Below are 23,659 nucleotides of genomic sequence, written 5' to 3'. Positions count from 1 at the left end.
TAAAAGTTTAATAAAATTTCTATCTGCTCTTGGTCAAAAGTTATAACCTGTTGAATTCTAAAATTTTATTTTACCGTTATCTCAAAATTATGTTTACGAAAATGATTGAAATTTTGCACACATATAGTCGTAGTCATGGTCTATCATAACTCCTTATTCTTTATTCCTGTATCTACTAAAGAAAAAAATATACAAATAAAAAACGATGAAAATCGGTTAAAAACGGTCAAAAACGTGTTTTTTAAAAACTTGTTTCTTCCGTTATTCAGTCAAAACTCACTAAACGATTCCAAGTTTTTGCACATGTATGCATAAGGCCATGTCCTATAGGTTTGAGATTTTTTGAGCGCTCCAAAAAAAAGCTAAAAATCAAAAATTACCAAAAAATACCCCTAAAAAACAAGGTGTTTTTCAAAAATTCATATTTCGAAACGCAGAGTGTTGGAAAAAAAATCCGTATCAAACGCCTAATTTTTTTTCCCTCATCTTTCACCTGGTATCTTTAGAATTGTCAGAAAAAATGTCCTTTACCCAAAATCATCATTTTGTCATAGCCCCAACACGTGTACAACGTTCAAACAAAACATTATAGCTTAGTTTCAAATTTTTTTAGAATTTTTTGTTTAATGCAGTTATTCTTAAATTAGTTTTATCTATCTATAGCAAAGAAATCAACTCTCTACAATTTCGCTTTTAGATTTTAGCCCAAACTTCATCTTTCCGTTTTACCCCTGTTTACCCTATTAAATGACGGAATTTTTAAAAATCCTTCAATTGGATTAAGCTTTAGGTTATTATCTTTCAAATAAGCTATAGAAGATTTTTGTATCTCTAATAGTTTATTTTTAATTTTGAATTGAAATTTTTTGCCGCACTGCGAAAGTGCGAGAGTGTAACGTTAGAAAATGGCGTCACTTTTTTGTGATGGATGCCATGTTTCATCGATTTATAAGACGTTATCACGTCAAAAATAATTTTAAATAGTTTTTCAAGACTCCAAAATTTTTCTTAATTTTAACATTCCAATTACTAAAACTAATTATAAAATTATTTTTTTTTATTTTATGTTAACAATCATTCTTATCAGACAGAGAATTGTTTATCGTTCAAAACAATTACGCCGGCCATTGGTACGTGCGACAGTGCTCTGTATTTTATTTTAATTCAAAACCTCTATTTATTTTTATTAAAAAAGTAACAGTAAAATGTTATTTATTAGTCCAAAGCTTGTTTTTTTTTTTTAAGTCAAATTGCAGATCACCTAAAAATAAAAATAAAACCTTAAAAAATATGGATCATAAATTTAAAAACATCATAAACAATTATTGTCAAAAAGTCATAAACCATAAACTATACACACAGTTTTCTACATTCTCCCAATGGAAAAAAAATAATCCTTCTAAATCCTTTAAATCCTTCCGAAATATAATACTCTCGTGCCATTTTTTTTATTTTTTGTAAATTGAATTCTGAACCAGACCTTCACCGACACTAAGTGGATATCACACATCGTGTTTCGTGTCGTAAATGTTATTTTAGAAACCATTAAAAAAAAATTTCATCACTCTCCTAACCGAGAGGAAGGTATCTAGCAGCAATATAAAAAAATAAATAAAAATAAAAAAAAAATATTCATCTCATGTTCATAATATTCGAATACCCGTGTCAAAAAATAAAAAAAAGAAAACCACCGCACCGCACTGTCACCACCCACTTAGCTCACAGCAGTTTTTTTTTTTTTATTGAAGAACATTTTCCCCGCATTATAATCGTTTAACATGTTTCACGAAAATTCAACACCCTCAAGGAAAACGGATATGAATTCAGAATTATTTTTGTCTGTTAGTGAAGCCTGCGATGGTGTTGTTCACCGTTCATTGCTTTTTGGTAAAACAAAAGGAATTTCGTCGGTTGGAAATTTTCAATCGTTTTGACCCTTATCGACCTTTAGTCTTGCAAAAGTATGATGTTTGCTTATAGCTTAAGGGACAAAAAAGAGCCTTTAGATGTCAAACGGAAATATTGTTCCTCTTTTTTTCCTTTAAGGGTTTTTTGAGTTCGTCCTTTTTTTTGAGTATTTTTGTTATGAAACACATCCAGAAGCATTTTTAATTTAGTGAAAATTCTGGTAAAAAAATCTGGAATAAAATGTGTGTTTTGTCATTCGGTTTTTGGTGAAGGGAATTTATTATTTCATTCTCATCCTCACCCACAGACTTGGTTGGCAGTTCGGAAGTCGCCTCTTACTTCCGTTTTAAAGATTGGTTTTGTTTGTTTGGTTTTTCTTTTTCTCTGTAGGTGGTCAGGAGTATTGTTTTGAGAATGACTACGTGATGTTTTTCATAGAATCGTTAAGCCTCCTTAAGTGGTATTTGCCAGAAAGAAACTTAAAGGATATCGAAAAAATCCATCAAGATTTGTATTTGAAGTACCCGTAAGGTTTCAATCAATCTGCTTAGAGTGTATTTCTGGAAAATAAAATAACTGTTTTTTTTTTTTTGTATCTTGTGAGGTTCAAGTGGATATACCTGAAATCGGTTTGATGAAATCATTGAGATGAGATTTGCTATTTATTTAATGCTTTTCCTTATAATTTTCTATGCCTAGAAAGTGGAAAGTAGGACTTCTTATGAAGTATGAGGAAGGTATAAAAAAACACTTTACACTGAAGAGGCATTTTTACTTGAGAAAACGCTTACGTTTTTTTTCAGTCAGTTGACGTTTTGTTTGTTTTTTTTTTGTATTTAACAATTAAAATTTGTTCTAATTTTATAATAGGTAAAATAAACGAATCGTGAATATTTTTTTGAGTTGTACGAGTAGTGGGACGACAAATTCGACGAGTATGTTGGCGAATTATTAAAAAAATGTTTTTTTGATGACAGTTAATTCAAATCAGTCAAATTTTCGAGTTTGAGAAAAAAATTTACTCAAGACAAGATTTTTCTTTACTGAAGTGGCAGCCCTATTTTCAATTCCCTTGAGCGATTGCTTGAAATATTTCTCAACTTACTGGAGTTGAGAAAAATCTTGACTCGAGTTAAGACTATGAATTCCGCTATTATTTATTTTTTAACTTATTTTAATTTATTTTATCTCATTAAAAAAAAATATAAACCAAAAATAAATTTAATGGTGTGTTAATGAAGAAAATCTATTGCGTTTAATAATTTGTTTTTTTTTTTTAGATAATATTTTTCAGGAAATATAATGTTATTTATGTTTTACGTTTAACGCGTTGAAATTTTTACTGAAATACTTAATCAATGAAATGTGTCAAAATAAAACAAAAATATTTTTCTTCACACTTTATCACTCGAATACCAAAAACTTTTTACTTTGACACTAAAAATTTAAACACCCTGTAAATCAATATTTTTCTATTTCATCAGTTTCGTAGTAATCCAGTAAGAATAGACGAAAAATTGTCAAAGAAAGGAACAAATTTGTAACAGGCTGATTTTTGGCACTTACCGTTTAGAAATTATATATATCACTTCAAACTCGCATTTATGTTTTTCTTGATAATTTTATATCTGTTATTTTAATCAAATTATTACATGGGATAGTTTGAAATATTTTTATGTCTAAACGGTAAGTGATAATTTTTGTTCTAGAGCGGGCGGCCACTGCAGAAACGCTCAACTCATCGAGCTAAAGAAAATTTCAAATGGGAAGTGAAAGAGGGCTATTAGTAGTTACGAAAACCACAGGTCTTCCCGTTCGCATCCTGGCACGATTGGCGTGGTAAAGTGCATCGTGCATCTCATAGAGTTAAAAGACAATATTGGTGTCAAATTAAAGGTGCTATTGTCAGCTATCAAAATTCAGAGGTCTTCCGGTCGAAAGTCTGGCAGTTTTGTCATGCAGCCCGTTTTAAGGTTAGAAGCGATAAAAGTGAGTTTTTTCATAAAGTCTTGTTTTTTGGTATTTTGGTGGATGAGTTAAGGAGTTTTTTTACTATAAAATAAAAATAAGAGTTATTAGCATTTAAATATAAAACGATGTTTTGGAAAAAGCTTGATAGTTTATTAACAATGACCCAAAGTATATGCAAAACTACATACAATTCACGAAAAAGTCTCAAATAATACGCTGCGCCCCTTACAACTTACCGAATTAAAAGGCGAATTTAATTTCAAATTAAAGCTAATAATGTCTTTTTTTGAAAACCAGAGGTCTTCCAAGCCAAAAATTGGAAGTTAGGTCACGCAGCTTGTTTTAAGGTTAGGAGCGTTTTTCACTTAAAACGTTCAAGCAGGCTGGGGGGTGAAATGACAAGATGTGGCTTGGAAGACCTCTGGTTTTCAAAAAAAGACATTATTAGCTTTAATTTGAAATTAAATTCGCCTTTTAATTCGGTAAGTTGTAAGGGGCGCAGCGTATTATTTGAGACTTTTTCGTGAATTGTATGTAGTTTTGCATTTACTTTGGGTCATTGTTAATAAACTATCAAGCTTTTTCCAAAACATCGTTTTATATTTAAATGCTAATAACTCTTATTTTTATTTTATAGTAAAAAAACTCCTTAACTCATCCACCAAAATACCAAAAAACAAGACTTTATGAAAAAACTCACTTTTATCGCTTCTAACCTTAAAACGGGCTGCATGACAAAACTGCCAGACTTTCGCCCGGAAGACCTCTGAATTTTGATAGCTGACAATAGCACCTTTAATTTGACACCAATATTGTCTTTTAACTCTATGAGATGCACAATGCACTTTACCACGCCAATCGTGCCAGGATGCGAACGGGAAGACCTGTGGTTTTCGTAACTACTAATAGCTCTCTTTCACTTCCCATTTGAAATTTTCTTTAGCTCGATGAGTTGAGCGTTTCTGCAGTGGCCGCCCGGACTATTCTAAAGTTTTTAAAATAAAAATTTTTGTGACATTTGACCCCTCATAATGGGACTAGCGGACAAAGAAAACTTCAGGACTTTTTACAGATTGTAAACCACCCTAATACTCCAGTCAAAGCGTCATTTGACCTTGCGCATAGAGGCACTGTCAGTTCTTATTTCATGGATCGATAGGGGTATATTTGAAAGGCTTAACCCCAATTTCTCACCACCTGATCATTCTTTTTAGCGGAGCTATACACAAAAATGTATTTTTGGGGATATTTTACTTCTAGGCTAATATCTTTGCTACAAATTGTCGTAGACCAAAAAATAAACATACATTCTCTTCCTTATAATATTTTCTATCGTTGTGTGTAATTTCATTGTATTTGAGTGAGTAAATACAAAATAGCAGCCATTTAAAGTCAAATTCTTGTTGTTAAAAAACACATTTTTGTCATTATTTCGAAAAAAGCTGATATCATGATTGACATTTTTCTAACCTATTTTGTAGCCCTATTGATGTCCTGCATTTTACATTGGCTAACAAAATAAAATACAGTTGTAGTCCTTTAAATTATCTACAATTTAAAAAAATCTCTACGACCCACGGGAGCCAAGTTATTATAATTTTAATAATATTATAATAACTCTGCTAAAAAGAATGATCAGGTGGTGAGAAATTGGGGTTAAGCCTTTCAAATATACCCCTATCGATCCATGAAATAAAAACTGACAGTGCCTCTGTGTTCAAGGTAAGGCCCTTTTTTCCGACGCTTTGACTGGAGTATAACACCAAGCTGTATACCAAAAATCATCCTTTTACAATTTTTTTCCTGGAAAAAATCTATTTTTTCTGGGCTATAGAATAAGAAATTATATTTTAGATAAAAAATGGTGATATTCTCATTCTGGTTTTGAAGATTCAATTCCTGCAATCAAAAAAGTCAAAACGAGCCACTGTACCTTATTTCTTTATCTGATTTAATACTTGAAATGAATCGAATGTCATCTAAGGAAATTTGTTAAACTGCTTTGTTTCCTAAATGAACAGTTTTGAAAAAAAAAAAAAAAAAAAAATACATACAAATGGAGGCTTTAAATTTGAATATAAAATTAATTAAATTTTGCATAAATGATCTTTTGGTTTCGGCCAAGTGGGACCAAATACGGATATCAATTTACATAATTTTAGCAATTTTTTGGTCAAATGGTCATTTCCCTCATGCTATTAAATGCTTTTTCTTTTCATGGATTTTTGTGTGTTTATCCAATACTTCAGGAGTTCAATAAGTAAAAGCAAAAGCAAAAAAAAAATACGTATACGCCTCAGTGCACAAGTAAACTAATGCATTCTACATCAAACTTTTTATGCTTTTTAAATGCAAACAAAAAATTTAAAGATAGAGCAAAAAAGTTGACCTACACTAACTTAGATATTCCAACAAAAGATTTTGCAAGCAATGAGTGAAAGTTAGTACCAACTTACAAACTAAGCCTAATTTAGTAAAAAAAAAGCCAACAACTATTATATAATAATAGTTTTGCAAAATAACCCATCAAGCATAAAAAATAATCTACTGACAATATAGGTAAGGTAGGTCTTGCTAAGAAATGAAAATTTACTACTCGACCATATCGTTTATTCTCATTTGTACACAAAAATCATAACAATAGGTATTAGTAGATGGCCATTGTATTCGTTGGATTAAGCCTTAAATTCCAAAAATTTATGACAGAAAAGAGTTATAATTCCAATACTCTTAACCGCAGGTATTCCTTACTATAAGCTATTAGTTATAAAAAATACCTAAGTAAATCTTTTTCAATCCCCAATGCCAACTATTCCGCAATAAACACTCTTTTTTCCGCTCCATTATTTATTCGTAGTCCAACATTACATTTTATTTGCCATTATTCTTTTCCAACGAAATAAAAGTATGTAGCAACATCATAAACCTTGAATGGACTCGAACTGTTTTGCTTTGTACAAGAAAATGATTGCTTTCATTTCTGCTCGATAAAAAGTAACGTCAATTATTACCCAATCCTTGCTCATATTTGAGTTTGGGTACAAAGAGAGTTAAAGTAAAAGTCCAGAATTTGTCCTTTTGAATTTTCAAACAACAAAACAAAAAAACATAACAAATGTCAGATCATTAATTCGCTTTGACAAACGACGATATCAAATGATGTGGCAACAAATAATTTTTGCTCCGTTGCAGGAAAAGAGAATAAAGTGAAATTCTTTGTCGTACAAAATTGCTAATAATTGTTGTCAATTACACAAACTGAATGAAATCAAACTTCGCGGTCAATTAAATTTTCTTAAGCCACTGATTATCTCAAATGGACCAATATAAATATAAAGAGAAACTTAAAGAAATTCTTTAGTTTGCTCTTTTTTCCTTAGATCTCTTAAACCGTCTTCAGAGTATCTACCTTTAAACCTAGAGACAACAAAAAATTATTTATGTATCGAAGGATTGTTTAGGTATCTACAGTTATCTCGTATCCTTCTTCGTGGGGGTAGATAATCAATCGATAAGCTAATTTTTTTTTTGTTTGTCTTTACTGAGTTTCGCACACAGAACACACATGTTGTGACCTTCTTTTGAACATTAAAATGGAGAAGCTTACATTCGCAAATGGAAATGTTTCGTTTTTATTCTCTATATTTTTTGGGCCAACAGTTTTTAGTCATGTAGGGCTGGCAACCCCAAATGCCTATGTGCTTGAGAGCCCAACCTCTTCCGATTATACAGGTTAAATGCCACCCTTAGGTGTGAAGGCAGGTACATGAAGTTGGTAATAAATTACCTTGTCTCACAGATAACCCAAATAGCCTATCTCTGTTAGCCGTTACTCTTTTAACCATCGTCAGAAATTGCACCTTGTTCAGGTACAACAAATCATATGGTCTACTCGAGTGCACTTCTATGACTTAAATTTGGACTTTTTAAGTCGTAACCCGTATTTATTTCGTAAAAAAACGGTTTAAGAAAATATCAAAGCAGTTCACATTAGATTGAAAGCTTGAAAAATTTTAAAACAAATATCGAGGCTTTCTATAAAGCTATCAAGTTGGTATAATGTCTTGTTGAAATAAACATAAAATGCCTTGAGGCTCTCTGTATCACTTCCTTCGGCTTTAAAAAAAGACTGGCTACTTATATTTTGTTATCACTTAGTTTTCATCCTGGTACTACTTTAATTTACTTTCTATTTATCTAAAAACTTGAAAAATTTTAAAACAAATATCGAGGCTTTCTATAAAGCTATCAAGTTGGTATAATGTCTTGTCGAAATAAACATAAAATGCCTTGAGGCTCTCTGTATCACTTCCTTCGGCAATAAAAAAAGATTAGCTACTTTTGTTATCACTTAGTTTTCATCCTGATACTATTTTAATTCACTTCCTTTTTATTTAAATGTTTTTACTTTAATGCATCCTCAAGTGTGTCATTTATAATCCGGCTCGAAGGACCAAAAAATGTATATAAATAAGAAATAAAGCAAATAGTTTTTTTTTTAATAATGAATGATTTATTGTAATTAATCAAAATAAATTTACAAAAGTTCAAGGCCAGAATTTAGATAAATTTTATCGCGGAGCTAAACAATTTTTGATGTGAACACGGTGATGGTCAAACAGCAAGAGAGCGAGTTAGCTTTGCGAAAATTAGCATTAGCTGTAGTTTTTAAGTATGCATTAGTATTAGTTGATAAGCAAGAAATAGAACAAATCTGCATTGGCCGCAGGGGCGTACACACCATTGGGGCAAGCGGGGCCGTGCCCCGGGGCCCCCGCCGCGCCAGCGCCCCGAGAGAGAACAATTCAAAACAAAAGATAATACATTTAACATGAATCACTTCGGACACAAGAGAGACATATTATATTCTTCAGTGTAATGCATAATAAATTGCTTTAAAAAAAAAATTACATATTATCTTAGGGCCACAAAAATTAAAGGTAAAAAAAAGTAGGGCGTATAATTTATTGTTCTTATTTTTTATATCAAAGCGGCCCCCAAATATCAAAGGGGCCCCAAAATTAAGTCTTGCCCCGGGACCTCGACAACTCAACGTACGCCCCTGATTGGCCGTTAAGATAAGAGAACATAAAAGAATTTAACATAGATGAAAATGAAACATAGAATAATTTAGGGTGCATTGGTTAATGTTTGGTTTTTTTTAAATGTTTTTGCAGCACATTTCAGAACATTCAGCCCCCCCTGGAAGACTCCGGTCTTTCAGCACTAGGAAGTGGGGCTACTTTAGCAATAGGACGAATGTAGGTTCCAAAATTCGTGTGAATGGTAACAACTCTGACTTCACCGTCTTTCCCAGGATGGACTTCTGTGATACGACCGATAATCCATTTTGAAGGTGGCAAATTAGTTTCTTTGAGAAGGACGACATCATTTACTTGAAGATTCATCTTCCGTTGTTGCCACTTTGGTCGTTGCTGAAGGGATGTCAGGTATTCCTGATGCCATCGCTTCCAGAAGCCTTTGAGGAGAGTCTGTAAAGCAAACCAATTAGTTTTAATGTTAGTATTTGAAATATTGGATTGAGGAACTGCGATATATTGCTCCCCAATCATAAAATGTGATGGACTTAATGCAGTCGGTTCTGTATCTGATACATGCCACATTGGGCGTGAATTCAGAAGACCTTCGATTTTTGTTAATAAAGTGTACATCTCTTCGTATGTCAATTTGCTGTCACCAATAACTCGTTTGAGGTGAGTCTTGACAGATTTTACACCTGCCTCCCAAAGCCCTCCAAAATGAGGGGCAGCAGGAGGTATAAATTTCCAACTTATATTATCTTTAGAAAGGTGATCAGCTACAATGGTGTTATGGTGTTGACTAATAAGTTGACTATACATTTCGTCGAGAGTACGTTTTGCTCCATGAAAGTTAGTACCATTATCGCTCCAAATTTCGCTTGGTTTACCGCGACGCGCGACGAAACGATCTAGGGCTAACAAAAACGCATTTGTCGAGAGGTCTCCCACTAGTTCCAGGTGGATTCCTTTTGTAACGAAGCAAACGAATAAGGCTATATATGCCTTTACAAATTTCGGATTTCGTAAACTAGTTGACCGCAACGTGATTGGACCGGCGTAATCACAGCCAACCTTGCTGAAAGGTCGGGAATAAATTACCCGATCAATTGGGAGATTACCCATAAGCTGCTGTGAGGTTACAACACGTTGACGAAAACAAACTACACAATTGTGTACTATTTTACGGATGAGATTTCTACAGCCGAGTATGTGAAAACTTGCTTTAATTAACGAAAAAGTTAATGTTACTCCCGAATGTAAATATTGATTATGTTTATAAGTTATTATAAGTTCAGATATCGGATGAGTTCTACATAAAATCATAGGGTGTTTTTGATCGTAACTCAGAGTTGATTCCTGAATACGACCTCCAACGCGAAGCACTCCGTAGGAATCAAGAAAAGGGGTAAGCGATACAAGTTTATTTCTTTTAGGCAATGGTTTATTATTCTTAAGAAGATCGATTTCAAACGAAAACAACGAATACTGCACCTTTTTGATAATAACAATTTTAGAATGTAACAATTCTTTAGTAGACAAAGGTTCAAAATTACGATGTTCAGGGTCTCGATAATAGTTAAATAAAAACCGGCGCACATATGCAACTATACGAATAAGTTTATTCCAAAAAATGTATATAAATAAGAAATAAAGCAAATAGTTTTTTTAATAATGAATGATTTAATGTAATTAATCAAAATAAATTAACAAAAGTTCAAGGCCAGAATTTAGATAAATTTTATCGCGGAGCTAAACAATTTTTGATGTGAACACGGTGATGGTCAAACAGCAAGAGAGTGAGTTAGCTTTGCCAAATTTAGCATTAGCTGTAGTTTTTAAGTATGCATTAGTATTAGTTGATAAGCAAGAAATAGAACAAATCTGCATTGGCCGTTAAGATAAGAGAACATAAAAGAATTTAACATAGATGAAAATGAAACATAGAATAATTTAGGGTGCATTGGTTAATGTTTGGTTTTTTTATATGTTTGTGCAGCACATTTCAGAACATTCAGCCCCCCCTGGAAGACTCCGGTCTTTCAGCACTAGGAAGTGGGGCTACTTTAGCAATAGGACGAATGTAGGTTCCAAAATTCGTGTGAATGGTAACAACTCTGACTTCACCGTCTTTCCCAGGATGGACTTCTGTGATACGACCGATAATCCATTTTGAAGGTGGCAAATTAGTTTCTTTGAGAAGGACGACATCATTTACTTGAAGATTCATCTTCCGTTGTTGCCACTTTGGTCGTTGCTGAAGGGATGTCAGGTATTCCTGATGCCATCGCTTCCAGAAGCCTTTGAGGAGAGTCTGTAAAGCAAACCAATTAGTTTTAATGTTAGTATTTGAAATATTGGATTGAGGAACTGCGATATATTGCTCCCCAATCATAAAATGTGATGGACTTAATGCAGTCGGTTCTGTATCTGATACATGCCACATTGGGCGTGAATTCAGAAGACCTTCGATTTTTGTTAATAAAGTGTACATCTCTTCGTATGTCAATTTGCTGTCACCAATAACTCGTTTGAGGTGAGTCTTGACAGATTTTACACCTGCCTCCCAAAGCCCTCCAAAATGAGGGGCAGCAGGAGGTATAAATTTCCAACTTATATTATCTTTAGAAAGGTGATCAGCTACAATGGTGTTATGGTGTTGACTAATAAGTTGACTATACATTTCGTCGAGAGTACGTTTTGCTCCATGAAAGTTAGTACCATTATCGCTCCAAATTTCGCTTGGTTTACCGCGACGCGCGACGAAACGATCTAGGGCTAACAAAAACGCATTTGTCGAGAGGTCTCCCACTAGTTCCAGGTGGATTCCTTTTGTAACGAAGCAAACGAATAAGGCTATATATGCCTTTACAAATTTCGGATTTCGTAAACTAGTTGACCGCAACGTGATTGGACCGGCGTAATCACAGCCAACCTTGCTGAAAGGTCGGGAATAAATTACCCGATCAATTGGGAGATTACCCATAAGCTGCTGTGAGGTTACAACACGTTGACGAAAACAAACTACACAATTGTGTACTATTTTACGGATGAGATTTCTACAGCCGAGTATGTGAAAACTTGCTTTAATTAACGAAAAAGTTAATGTTACTCCCGAATGTAAATATTGATTATGTTTATAAGTTATTATAAGTTCAGATATCGGATGAGTTCTACATAAAATCATAGGGTGTTTTTGATCGTAACTCAGAGTTGATTCCTGAATACGACCTCCAACGCGAAGCACTCCGTAGGAATCAAGAAAAGGGGTAAGCGATACAAGTTTATTTCTTTTAGGCAATGGTTTATTATTCTTAAGAAGATCGATTTCAAACGAAAACAACGAATACTGCACCTTTTTGATAATAACAATTTTAGAATGTAACAATTCTTTAGTAGACAAAGGTTCAAAATTACGATGTTCAGGGTCTCGATAATAGTTAAATAAAAACCGGCGCACATATGCAACTATACGAATAAGTTTATTCCAGTTAGATACTTTTTTAATCAATTTATCTACAATAATAGGATCCAAAAAATTGTTAGTTTGTAAATTAGATACAAATACCTTTGTTTTGGGTACTATTCTCTCTTCTAACTCTTCTTCTAAAAACTCTTCACAAACGGTGGTTGATGTAGGCCAAAGATTTCTGTCCAAGCTGAGCCAATGAGGTCCTTTCCACCACATCTCATTTGCGCACAAATGTGATGGTGAAATACCACGAGAAGCAATATCTGCAGGGTTGCTGGCCGAGCGTACGTGGTTCCACATCTTACGAGGTATTAAAGACAATATCTCCGACGTGCGATTGCCAATAAATACCGACCATCTTTTTGGGAGTGCTGACAGCCAATGAAGAACTATGGCTGAATCCGTCCAAGCAAATATTTTGGTTTCTTTCTCCTGTAAAGAAATCTGAATTTTACTTATTAGACGAGTTAAAAGAAGAGCTCCACAGAGTTCAAGTCTGGGTAGCGAGAGTATTTTAATAGGTGCAACTTTAGTTTTAGCTGCCACCAATGAAATTGATACACTTTTGTCTGGGTTAACGCTTCTGCAATAAACAACAGCTCCATATGCGTCTAATGATGCATCGCAGAAGCCATGCAATTCGTAATTGGTTTTGTTCGACCACATTATCCTAGGGATACTCAGATTTTCAAGCTGATGAAGTTCTTGATGAATTAATGTCCAGCGATCAGCAAGATACTCTGGAGCTACTTCGTCCCAAGATAACTTTTCTTTCCAGATATCCTGCAAAATAATTTTAACCCCAACTACCACTGGAGCCAAAAATCCTATTGGGTCAAAAATTCTAGATGATTCAGAGAGTATCCGACGTTTAGTGACAGTGTGACATTTATCCAAGCGAACCTTGTAGGAAAAAGAATCCCTCGATGGACACCATTGCAAGCCTAATAATTTTACTGAGCTTGATTCCTCAAATTCCACTGGAGACAATTCCCTTTGTTGTTCGGGCATAGACAGCAGCAAGGGCCAGCAGTTGGTTGTCCACTTTCTGAGATGAAATCCGGCAGATTTTAATAGTTCTACAAGATCCTTTTGCAGCTTAACCACATCATCGATAGAATCTGCCCCAGTCATTACGTCGTCGACATAGAAGTCGTTAAGGATAACGGATGAAGCAACAGGATGAGAAAGAGCGGATTCAAGAGCTACTTGTTTCAGTGATCGAACAGCTAGAAAAGGTGCCGAAGCAGTGCCATAAGTGACCGTAAGAAGACGATAATGTTTTATAGGACTTTCAGGTGTTTCTCGCCAAACTATTCTTTGAAAGTCGGTATGTTTAGGTGATACCCATATTTGACGGTACATTTTCTCGATGTCCCCCGATATTGTGTATTTATGCCGACGAAATCTAAGGCATATCGAAAATATATCACGTTGAATTGTGGGGCCTACGAGAAGACATTCGTTTAACGAAGTACTATTATAAGATTTTGCTGAACCGTCAAAAACTACCCTTATTTTCGTTGTGCTACTATCATTTTTAAAAACAGCGTGATGGGGTAGATAGTAACAACTGTTGTTATCGATTGCGATCTCATTTGAAGGTATCTCTTCCATGTGTCCTAGTGATAAGTATTCATTCATAAAACTTGTGTATTGGTTTTTTAAATCAGGATTTGAAATGAATTTTCTTTCGATTGACTGTAGTCGATTTAAAGCGATTGAAAGAGAGTTTCCGAAATAAGTCCTTTGATTTGACTTAAAAGGTAATTCTACCACAAATTTTCCATCTGAATGGCGAAAGTGAGTGTTAGTAAAACTATCTTCAGCTTGTTGCTCTTCTAAAGAAAGGACAGGTACATATGACACTTCCTCTAACCTCCAAAACCTCTCAAGGTCGAAACATTGACTAAAGTCTAATTTTGTGCAGAAATTAACAACCCCAGAAGGTTTTTGGTTAAATTTACCAACAACAACCCAGCCAAATATTGTGGGAATCCTTTCCGGTGATTGTTGATCTGCTCGAGTTGCTGGGCCAGTTATGATACTAAACACCTTATCTGCACCTATCAAAATATCTATTTCGCCAGGCTCATTAAAAGTTGGATCTGCAAGATCGAGTAGCAAAAGACTTGAATCTATGTTACCGATTGAAAACGATGGCAATACCGAAGTAAGTTTTGAAATTACGAAACAATCAACTTCAACGAAACTAGAGTTAAAACGAGAGCGAAGGTTGGTGGTAACTAATCCATTAGTTACACCAGCTGAAGTTGATGCAATTCCTGTTATTGGAACACGAGATCGTTTGCGTTTAAGGCCCAGGCATTGAACTGCACGTTCGGTTATAAACGAAACCTGAGAACCTGTATCGAGCAACACGCGTATGTTTTGAAAAGATCCCTGGTTATCTTGAATCTTAACAATTGCGGTAGGAAGAATTGTTTGAGACGAACAAGAAGATTCAAGCGAATGATTAGAAACAATCGTAGGATTTGGGGGCGGTGTTGTATTGTTAGGTTGAATATTATTCGAAAAAGAAGCTTCAATTGCTGGATTTTGTGTAGGATGAACAAGTGAATGGTGACGAGCTTTGCACGTCTTACACCGAAAGTTTGACCGACATTTATAGGAACCATGACCTTGACGAAGGCAATTAAAACAAACCGAATGTTTTTTGACAAATTCACGACGAGAAACGACATCGAGACTAATAAAATCCGTGCATTGTGGCAAGATATGACTACCATGGCATTTGGGGCAAGTTTGTGTTGATTCTACATAATGTGATCGAACTGATGCGAGGGGTTTCTTTCGTGTTGATGTAACCGAACTGCATGCTTCTAATACACTACACCGAGATTGCAGAAAATTTAACAATTGGTCTATCGAAGGATCTTCTTTGGCACCTAAATTATCTGCCCAAGCTTGTCTAGTGTCCGAATCTACCTTTTGCAGTAGCAAATATATAAGCCAAGGATCACGATTGTTACACTGCAATGCGTTTAATCCACGAATAACTTCGTCGGCCCCATCTGTGATCTTACGGAGTAACTGAATATTTTCGGAGTTGGACGAAGGTAACGAAAGAAAAGATTCAACAAAAGCCTGCACAATAAGATTCTTTTTTTCATATCTTGCCTCTAACCTGTCCCAAGCCTCGATATAATTATCTTCCGAACATCGCATATGTTTTAGTAAGCCCGCAGCATTACCTCGCAGAAACGATTTGAGGTATTGAAACTTTTGCGAACCGCTCAAGTTTGTATTCCGGTCAACCGAACTTTGAAAAAGATCCTTAAACTCGGACCAATCTTCATATTTGCCATCAAAAATGGGAATATTAGCAGTTGGTAACTTAACCGCTGATTTTTGTGTTGCGGAGTTTAAAGTTTTTAAAAAGGAAGTCTGTTGATCTGCTAATTTTTCTATTATTGAGTCGTCAGCGCTAACGTTCTGAGAATTTAATTCACGAACCCTATTTGTAAAAACCGAATGGGCTTTTAAATATTTTTCTTCGTAATCTCCGAACTCAGGACCCGGATCAACAAAATTTTCCTCATCACAAAAATCGCATAGTTCATGATTTAGAGACAAGAAATCTAACCACGCTTGGTAAAGTCTTTCTAAACGAATCTCAAGCTCTGATAACGTGACGTCTTCTGGTAAAGAATCTGCATACCCCGCCGCACGAGTCAAAGTGCCTTTGGCATGGCCCCGTTTAATTTTAATTGCATTCATAATTGCTAAATTATAATTTATGATGCCAAAAATTCTAATAAAATGTTCAAAACTGTTTCTGGTCTTTTTATTCAATATCACTCATTTGTTTCATAGAATTTTAATAAATCATATATCAATTTTAATAAATCATATGTATATGTATAACACACTTATTCTATTCTATTTTAGCATGCACATTTAAAAAAAATCATATTTCATCCATATGTCACTTTTAATTGCCATATGCAATTACAAGTGCAGCTTGTTAACTGTTTTTCAATTAAATGTCTTACCACGATTGCGTTTCACAATGTCCAAAAAATTAAAAAATTGTTTTAATAATCCGACAACGAAGGACCAAAAAATGTATATAAATAAGAAATAAAGCAAATAGTTTTTTTAATAATGAATGATTTAGGGCCAATTTTTCAATACTCAGATAAACCTCAGTTAGAGCTTATTCCTAGGAATAAAAGTTTTTTTATATTGACATTTGGCAGTTTTTATTTTTCTGATAGTCTAACTGACGATTGAAAAATCAGGGCTTAATGTAATTAATCAAAATAAATTAACAAAAGTTCAAGGCCAGAATTTAGATAAATTTTATCGCGGAGCTAAACAATTTTTGATGTGAACACGGTGATGGTCAAACAGCAAGAGAGTGAGTTAGCTTTGCCAAATTTAGCATTAGCTGTAGTTTTTAAGTATGCATTAGTATTAGTTGATAAGCAAGAAATAGAACAAATCTGCATTGGCCGTTAAGATAAGAGAACATAAAAGAATTTAACATAGATGAAAATGAAACATAGAATAATTTAGGGTGCATTGGTTAATGTTTGGTTTTTTTATATGTTTGTGCAGCACATTTCAGAACAAGGACACTGCTGAAAGGATAGAGAATGGTTTATGGTTAAAGATTTGCTACCCGAAATTGAGATTGATGACATGAATGGAATTGCGTAGTTCTTTTCTTTTAATTGCTTAAGATAGTCAATTGTTGATAGGAAAGATTTCACCTTGGATAGAGTTTTACTTAAGTATCATTTAGGGCAATGCTGATTGTTGCAAGATAAAAAGATCTTTGACTACTCACACAAATAGTATACCTAATGATGATTTGCAATTACCTTAAGTCACATTTAATCACGAAAATGCCTTGAACCACGAATCTCTTAAAAATTAAATAAAAGACTGTGTCGCAGATAATTGCTCTAAAAGAAATTTTGCTCTTTTTGTTATATGAGAGTTATTATTTGGTATTATTTGGTGAATGATATATTAAGGCAAAACCCCATACATATATGTTTTTAAATACACACAAACTCCTTTATTCACTTCACTCCTATTTTATTATTATTATGCAAAAATAAAAAAAAAAAGTACGCATACCCCGAGTCGAACATTTGGCACTATTTAAAACCTAAATATTACCTAAACATTCTTTGTTTAGATTCAATAGGTCATAAATATCACTAGATTCCTAAAGGAAATAACCTCTACTTAAGACCGCAAATAGTCGGTTATCGGAAAAAATCCCATTTTGGGCAGTTATTTAGGACCAAAAAAAAAAATCGAATTAAAACCTTTTAGACCCTCAATAAGCTCTACATATTCTAAATAGGTCCTACAAATTCTAATTAAACCATAATCAATGTTCACGTTCAGGTTAAATAAAATGAATATTAAATATTCATTAAAGAATTATTCTGAAAATCAGAAAATGATTTAAGAAGTTAATTTGTTAATACCAATAATTTTGTAATTGTTTTTCATTAAAAAAGTGCAGTTTTATTGCCTAATGACCTCTTCAAGTAGAATCCATCGGATGCACAGCGCCAGGTGCTCCAGACATACAGTAAGAAAAATTGACAGGTCAGTTTTCAGGCGTTATCAATGAAAAAAAAAAGAATTTGTTCAGGATAATCAAATACTGTGTCACTTTATTGTATGCCTTTACAACTCTGAAGGTTTAATAAATAATAGAAGCAAGATTAATGTTTCTTAAATTTATTTACCAACAAGTTCATACACGTAAAAAAAAAAAGATTTCTCAGAAAAATTTATTTTTTTTTTAATCTCGAAAACGACATGACATTTAAAAATAAAATAAAATTTTGAAAAAAATTAGTTCAAATTAAAAAAAAAAGACTCATGTTTACTTTCGTATTTTTTTTTTTTTTTACAAAAATATAAATTTTTAATTTTATTCACTTTCACTTCCACTTTTTTTCTTTGTATTTATTTCACAAATTTTAGATTTTTTTCACATTTTCCCCGTTTCTTTTATTTTACGTATACATTTTTCACTAAATCAAAAAAATTACCGATCCGCACTTGCCAAATGGCTTTAAAATGTCAAGTATCATTTTACGTATACATAGCGAACACTGTTTTTTTTTTTCACTTAAGCCTAGTATACAGTTCTTTTTATTAAAAAAAAAAATAAGTGATGAAGAAAAAAATATTAATATTTATTATTAAAATAAATAAAAAATATTTTTTTTTGGAAAAAATCAAAAAATCTCTCCCCTGAGAAATGCATGGTTTTTTTTTTTGCTAGAAGAACTGTATACTTAGCTTAAATAAAAAAAAAATTACGGACACCGATCCGCACTCGCCGAATGCCCTTTGAAATGTCAAGTCATTGGCCAAGGTAGTTGCCTGTCTGAACTTGTTCTTTAAGGACTTAACTAGTATTTGGAGTCTCAAGAGTTTGAAAAGTAAAAGAACATTTAGGACCAAAAAAGTGTTTGGTGTTTTAATAGTCTCAACCTATCTCATATAGTATTACTAGTATCTACCAAGATTAAAGAGCTTTAAAAGTACATAGTAAGGTCTAAAATTTCTGGATACAAACAGAATATTTAGGATTAAACTAGTGTTTTCAGTTTTAAAAGGCTTTATATATGGGTCGTGAAGGATTCTCAGGAGATACTAAGATAGCTAAGTATACAAAGTTCGTATTTAGGTTTATTTTAAGATGAAAACTACCTAAATAGATTCTATTAAGCAGTTTGAGTTCTAAATTCGTGCATAAAGTTCGACTCGGGACGCCACAGTGAACATGTGATTTAATGCACTCTGCAGCAAACTATTTATCCTTTTTAAATGCAAATACAGCAGAAAACAGAAAAAATATTTATTCTCAACTGTTTTGTAAAGCAGAACGGTTAGTAGTGTACAAAATGTTTGCATAATTGTAAGGTTTAAGCCATCAACAATGTTGGATGGTAGTTTTTCTGGTGATTTCGTAGTTTTCTTCAATGGGATTAAATGTAGGAAATAGTTTATGTAAGCGAATAAGAAGCGATTTTTGAAGATTTGATCCAATATCTCCTTGATAAATATGTCCTTATTTAATCAAAAACTACACTGTGCAAGTCGAAATTCTTGACAGGCGCGCGAATAACTGTTTCGCCATATTTCGGACCCGAGAAATCCATTGGCATCATTAGTTTTTCGATTTATCGGTACGACTTCGAACAAAATTTTTTTTGAAAGTTTTTTCAATTATTTTGAGAATTTTCCACTGTTTTTAGTCATTTTTCAATCAAAAACATTGTTTATATTGCTAATAATTCTGCTCAAACGTTATTTGCTACCAGTAGAAAGACATTGTAAACAATTTTGAACAATTTATTTGAAAGTTTAGTGATTTTTTTTTTGAAAAAATTAAAAAAAAATCGAAATTTTTTACATTGTTATCGTTTTGTCGCTGTTTTTGTTCTCTTTTGCACAAATACATAGCATGTTTTCCATTAAAAATTAATTTAACTGTTAATTTAGTGTTGGTTAAACTTTGACATACTATCGGTAGCATCGATAACAAAAAAATATCGAGTATATCGATACTTCACAAAACTATCGATAGTTTCAATACTTCCAAATTATTATACCACAAGGCTACCGATATTATCGATAGTTTTTTCTTAAAACTATCGATACAATCGACAATGGAAACTATCGATATCTACCAAACACTATGTTAATAATTCGTTGTTTACATCCAATGTCAAACGAAAACTTAACTTGTAGTTCAAATTGTGTTTAATTAATTTCAAAGCTATGGATAATATCGGTAGCTTGTGGTAAAATAATTTGGAAGTATTGAAACTATCGATAGTTTTGTGAAGTATCGATGTTATCGATGATATCGATAGACTGTCGAAGTTTAACCAACACTAAATTAACAGTTAAATTAATTTTTAATGGAAAGCATGCTATGTATTTGTGCAAAAGAGAACAAAAACAGCGAAAAAACGATAACAATGTAAAAAATTCCGATTTAAAAAAAAAAAAAATTCAAAAAAAATCACTAAACTTTCAAATAAATTGTTCAAAATTGTTTACAATGTAGCAAATAACGTTTGAGCAGAATTATTAGCAATATAAACATTGTTTTTTATTGAAAAATGACTAAAAACAGTGGAAAAATCTCAAAATAATTGAAAAAACTTTCAAAAAAAATTTTGTTCGAAGTCGTAATCGTGCGCCTGTCTCAAAAATTTTTTTCAAAAAACTTGCACAGTGCTATTAATGATAAATACTTTTCTACACGGAGAAAAAAGTGTCACCTTAAAATAAGATGATGCACACATTAAATTTTTAACCACTTTAAATTAAGGTGATATCCGCTTAAAATAATGTGATTCCACTTAAACTCAGTTAGTTTTAATGCACGGGGAAAACAGACCACATTGAATTAAGCGGATCGCACCTTTTAATTTAAGCGGATTTGTGCATGGTTTTTTGCTAAGATGACTGTCACTTTAAATTAAGGTGACACTTTTTTCCCCGTGTATGAAAATTATTCTAGAATAGGCCTGTGTGGACTTATGCTTAAACAGTTGTTGATGGTACCTAGGTACCATAGAACCGATTTTCTTTTTTTTTTGATTTTCTCGTAAACGACGTAATTGATTTCAACGAAAATAAAGAAGAAAAAAAAACATTTTATCAACTTTTCATTTAAACCTTTGTCCGGAGCAAATTTTGTTCTTATTATTTCAAAATGAAATATAAATTAATATTATTTCTTGAAGGATCAAAATAAATATTGTAGTTTGAGCTGATAGTTGAGTTAGTACAAAAAGCTTAAAAATAAAAATGCAATTATCTGTTTTATAAAAAAATAAAAATGTTAGCTTAGACAGACCAAATTTGCAAAACGAGCAGACGAAAAAGGTCCAAAAAGACAGTTTAATAAATATTTTTAATAGAATAATGATTTCGGCAGACCTTCTGTTGTGTGGTCTAGGAAGTCACAACCTTGTAAGTTAAAAAAGGTTTTCTTTGAGATTTCATATTAAAGTGCTGCAAAATCATGTTATGAATCGCTCGTATAGATATACATACAAAAAAAAAAAAAAAAAAACACTCATACACCACAGTGAACATAAGAAACTACACACAAATAAAAAAACATGCACGTATTTTTAATTTTTTTGTTTTGTTTTTATAGTACAACAGGAGCAGATGTTTCATGTTGGGAATGAAGCTCTCTAAAATAATTCTGAGGGGTTTTCCATCCTTAAAGGATGTACGTAAGGATCCATGTTTGCTCATCAACAACAACAAATGCAACTTATGTGGTGCATGTCTTGAAATTGATTAACAATATTTAGTACAATCTTTCAAATTTAAACACCCAAACAAAATTTGTATTCTCTTAACGTTTTTTTTTAAATTTATATCAGCACAATTTGGGAAAGAAACGTTAAAGAAAAGTATTACTGAATGATGTTATTTCTATCAAACATTCTTCGCAATTAACACATTTCACATTTAATTTCCTGACCCATAATGAATCAAAGGTTTAAAATATAAAAACGGCTTTTCTTGGATTTAAATTGTTTGTATATCTGGAAAAAATTAAAATAAAATACCTAATTAAATAAAGAAGCACGTTCTGCAGTTTATACTGTTCCATGATTAAAACAAACAAATGTGGTTAAGGTTTATGACTAAAAACCGAATTAATTTTAAATGAAAATATGTTTTAAAATCCATCAGGCATGATGCTTCTTTAATTTACTTTTAAATGCGTTCAAGCATGTGTCACCTAACGAAATTCATACACATTATACCTTTGTTCTTTGAAGAATTACAGACACACAGGATCACGTGGGTATTAAATTCTAATTTCATTAGAAACATGAATTATTAAAACTCAAGAATCGTCTCTTACACATGTCATTATCAATGTTTTACATCTGAAAAGACATAATTTCATCAAAAAAGGACGACTTGAAACGACAAAATGCTTCCATATTGAACTTGATACAAACCCATATATAATTTATAAACCTTTTTAATGAAAAAATTTGCTTATCAGAAATGTATCTTCTTCCATTTTATGTCAAGCCCATCATAAACCTTCTCATTTGCCCAATTAGACCGAACTTAAACATCAAACATTTCAAAAGTGATAGGTATCATACTAAAATGTATACAAAATAAGGTTCAGGTCGCTATAGGAGATGATGTGATGTGATGTCTGTCACCATTTGTCACAAAAAGCAGCACATAATTTGAATATGTGATCCTTTTAGAGCTACACCACTTCAAATGTAACAGCACTTAAACACCATTTGCCAACATATTTCAGAAAAATCATCAGAATGAGAATCCTTATGCCATCTCAAATGAATGTACAGAGTACACACTGTATATAGCTAAAAAAGGATACGTCTTTTTGCAACAAAACACTGAGAAGAGTTTTTTTTTTATTCAAAAATGTCAACGAGAGGCAAGCAAGTAATGCTCATTTAACAAATGGATGGAGGATTTAAGTTTTAAGCGTATAACTACTACAGGAAGGGCTCTAATTGGTTATTAAAAACGATTATATTACTTACCGCTGTAATAACTGTTATCCGAGTATCCAAATTTGCCGGCTGTTCTTCCTCCCACAGGCATTTTTATTAAATTTTTTAGTTTTGCTATTTTTTCTCTTGATGTTTTTTTCTTCAAAGTCAGTTAATTGTAGATTTTGTATGATGTTTTCAACAAATCATGGCTATCTGGAAAATAAATCAAAAAGAAGTCTTAAATAAGATAAATTTATGTTGTATTGTATATACAATGAATAAATAATGAACTAAGAGAATAACTAAGCCGTTATAAAAATGTGGTTAAAAATGGTTTGAATTCAAAATTAAAAAATACATAACTGTTAAATTAAAAGTTGACAACAGCAAGAAGGTTCTGAAATTTCAAAAGAGAGTAATTATTATTTTTTCAGACAAACTTAAAAAAAAGTTTGCATTGAAAAAAAAAAAATTAATTGCAACTGAAAGATAGGGTAGAGTTGCCTATTTTCGGACGTCTTCAGTTTCCGGCCACCTTTCGAAAAATCGTTATAACTAGTGATTTCAAAGGGGTTCATTCCAAATTTTTGTTAGTATCCTGTTCTAACAAATAAGAGAACAGCATAAGAGCAAAATTTTGAAATAAACCTTATGAAATCACTAGTTAAAACGATTTTTCAAAAGGTGGCCGGAAACTGGAGACGGCCGAAAATAGGCAACTCTACCCTTTTTGCAAA

The 23,659-nt window shown here is 32.7% G+C and overlaps 1 protein-coding gene across 2 annotated transcripts in view; it reads right to left on the bottom strand.

Moving 5' to 3' along the window:
- LOC129909249 (uncharacterized) overlaps positions 1-23,151 on the bottom strand; it is a 47,877-nt gene extending 24,726 nt beyond the window's left edge. For both annotated transcript variants that reach the window (XR_008771429.1, XM_055986305.1), the window contains exon 1: positions 22,971-23,151. Coding sequence is in view for 1 of the 2 variants with exons in the window: in XM_055986305.1 (XP_055842280.1) it covers positions 22,971-23,031 (61 nt within the window). In the remaining variant the exon portion in view is untranslated. The remainder of the gene's footprint in view (positions 1-22,970) is intronic.
- Between the last annotated feature and the right edge of the window lie 508 nt (positions 23,152-23,659).

Source organism: Episyrphus balteatus, chromosome 2 (assembly GCF_945859705.1).
Source record: "Episyrphus balteatus chromosome 2, idEpiBalt1.1, whole genome shotgun sequence".
NCBI lineage: Eukaryota > Metazoa > Arthropoda > Insecta > Diptera > Syrphidae > Episyrphus > Episyrphus balteatus.
The sequence above is the reverse complement of the archived record's forward strand: the minus strand, read 5'-3'. Positions and strand labels throughout refer to the sequence as shown.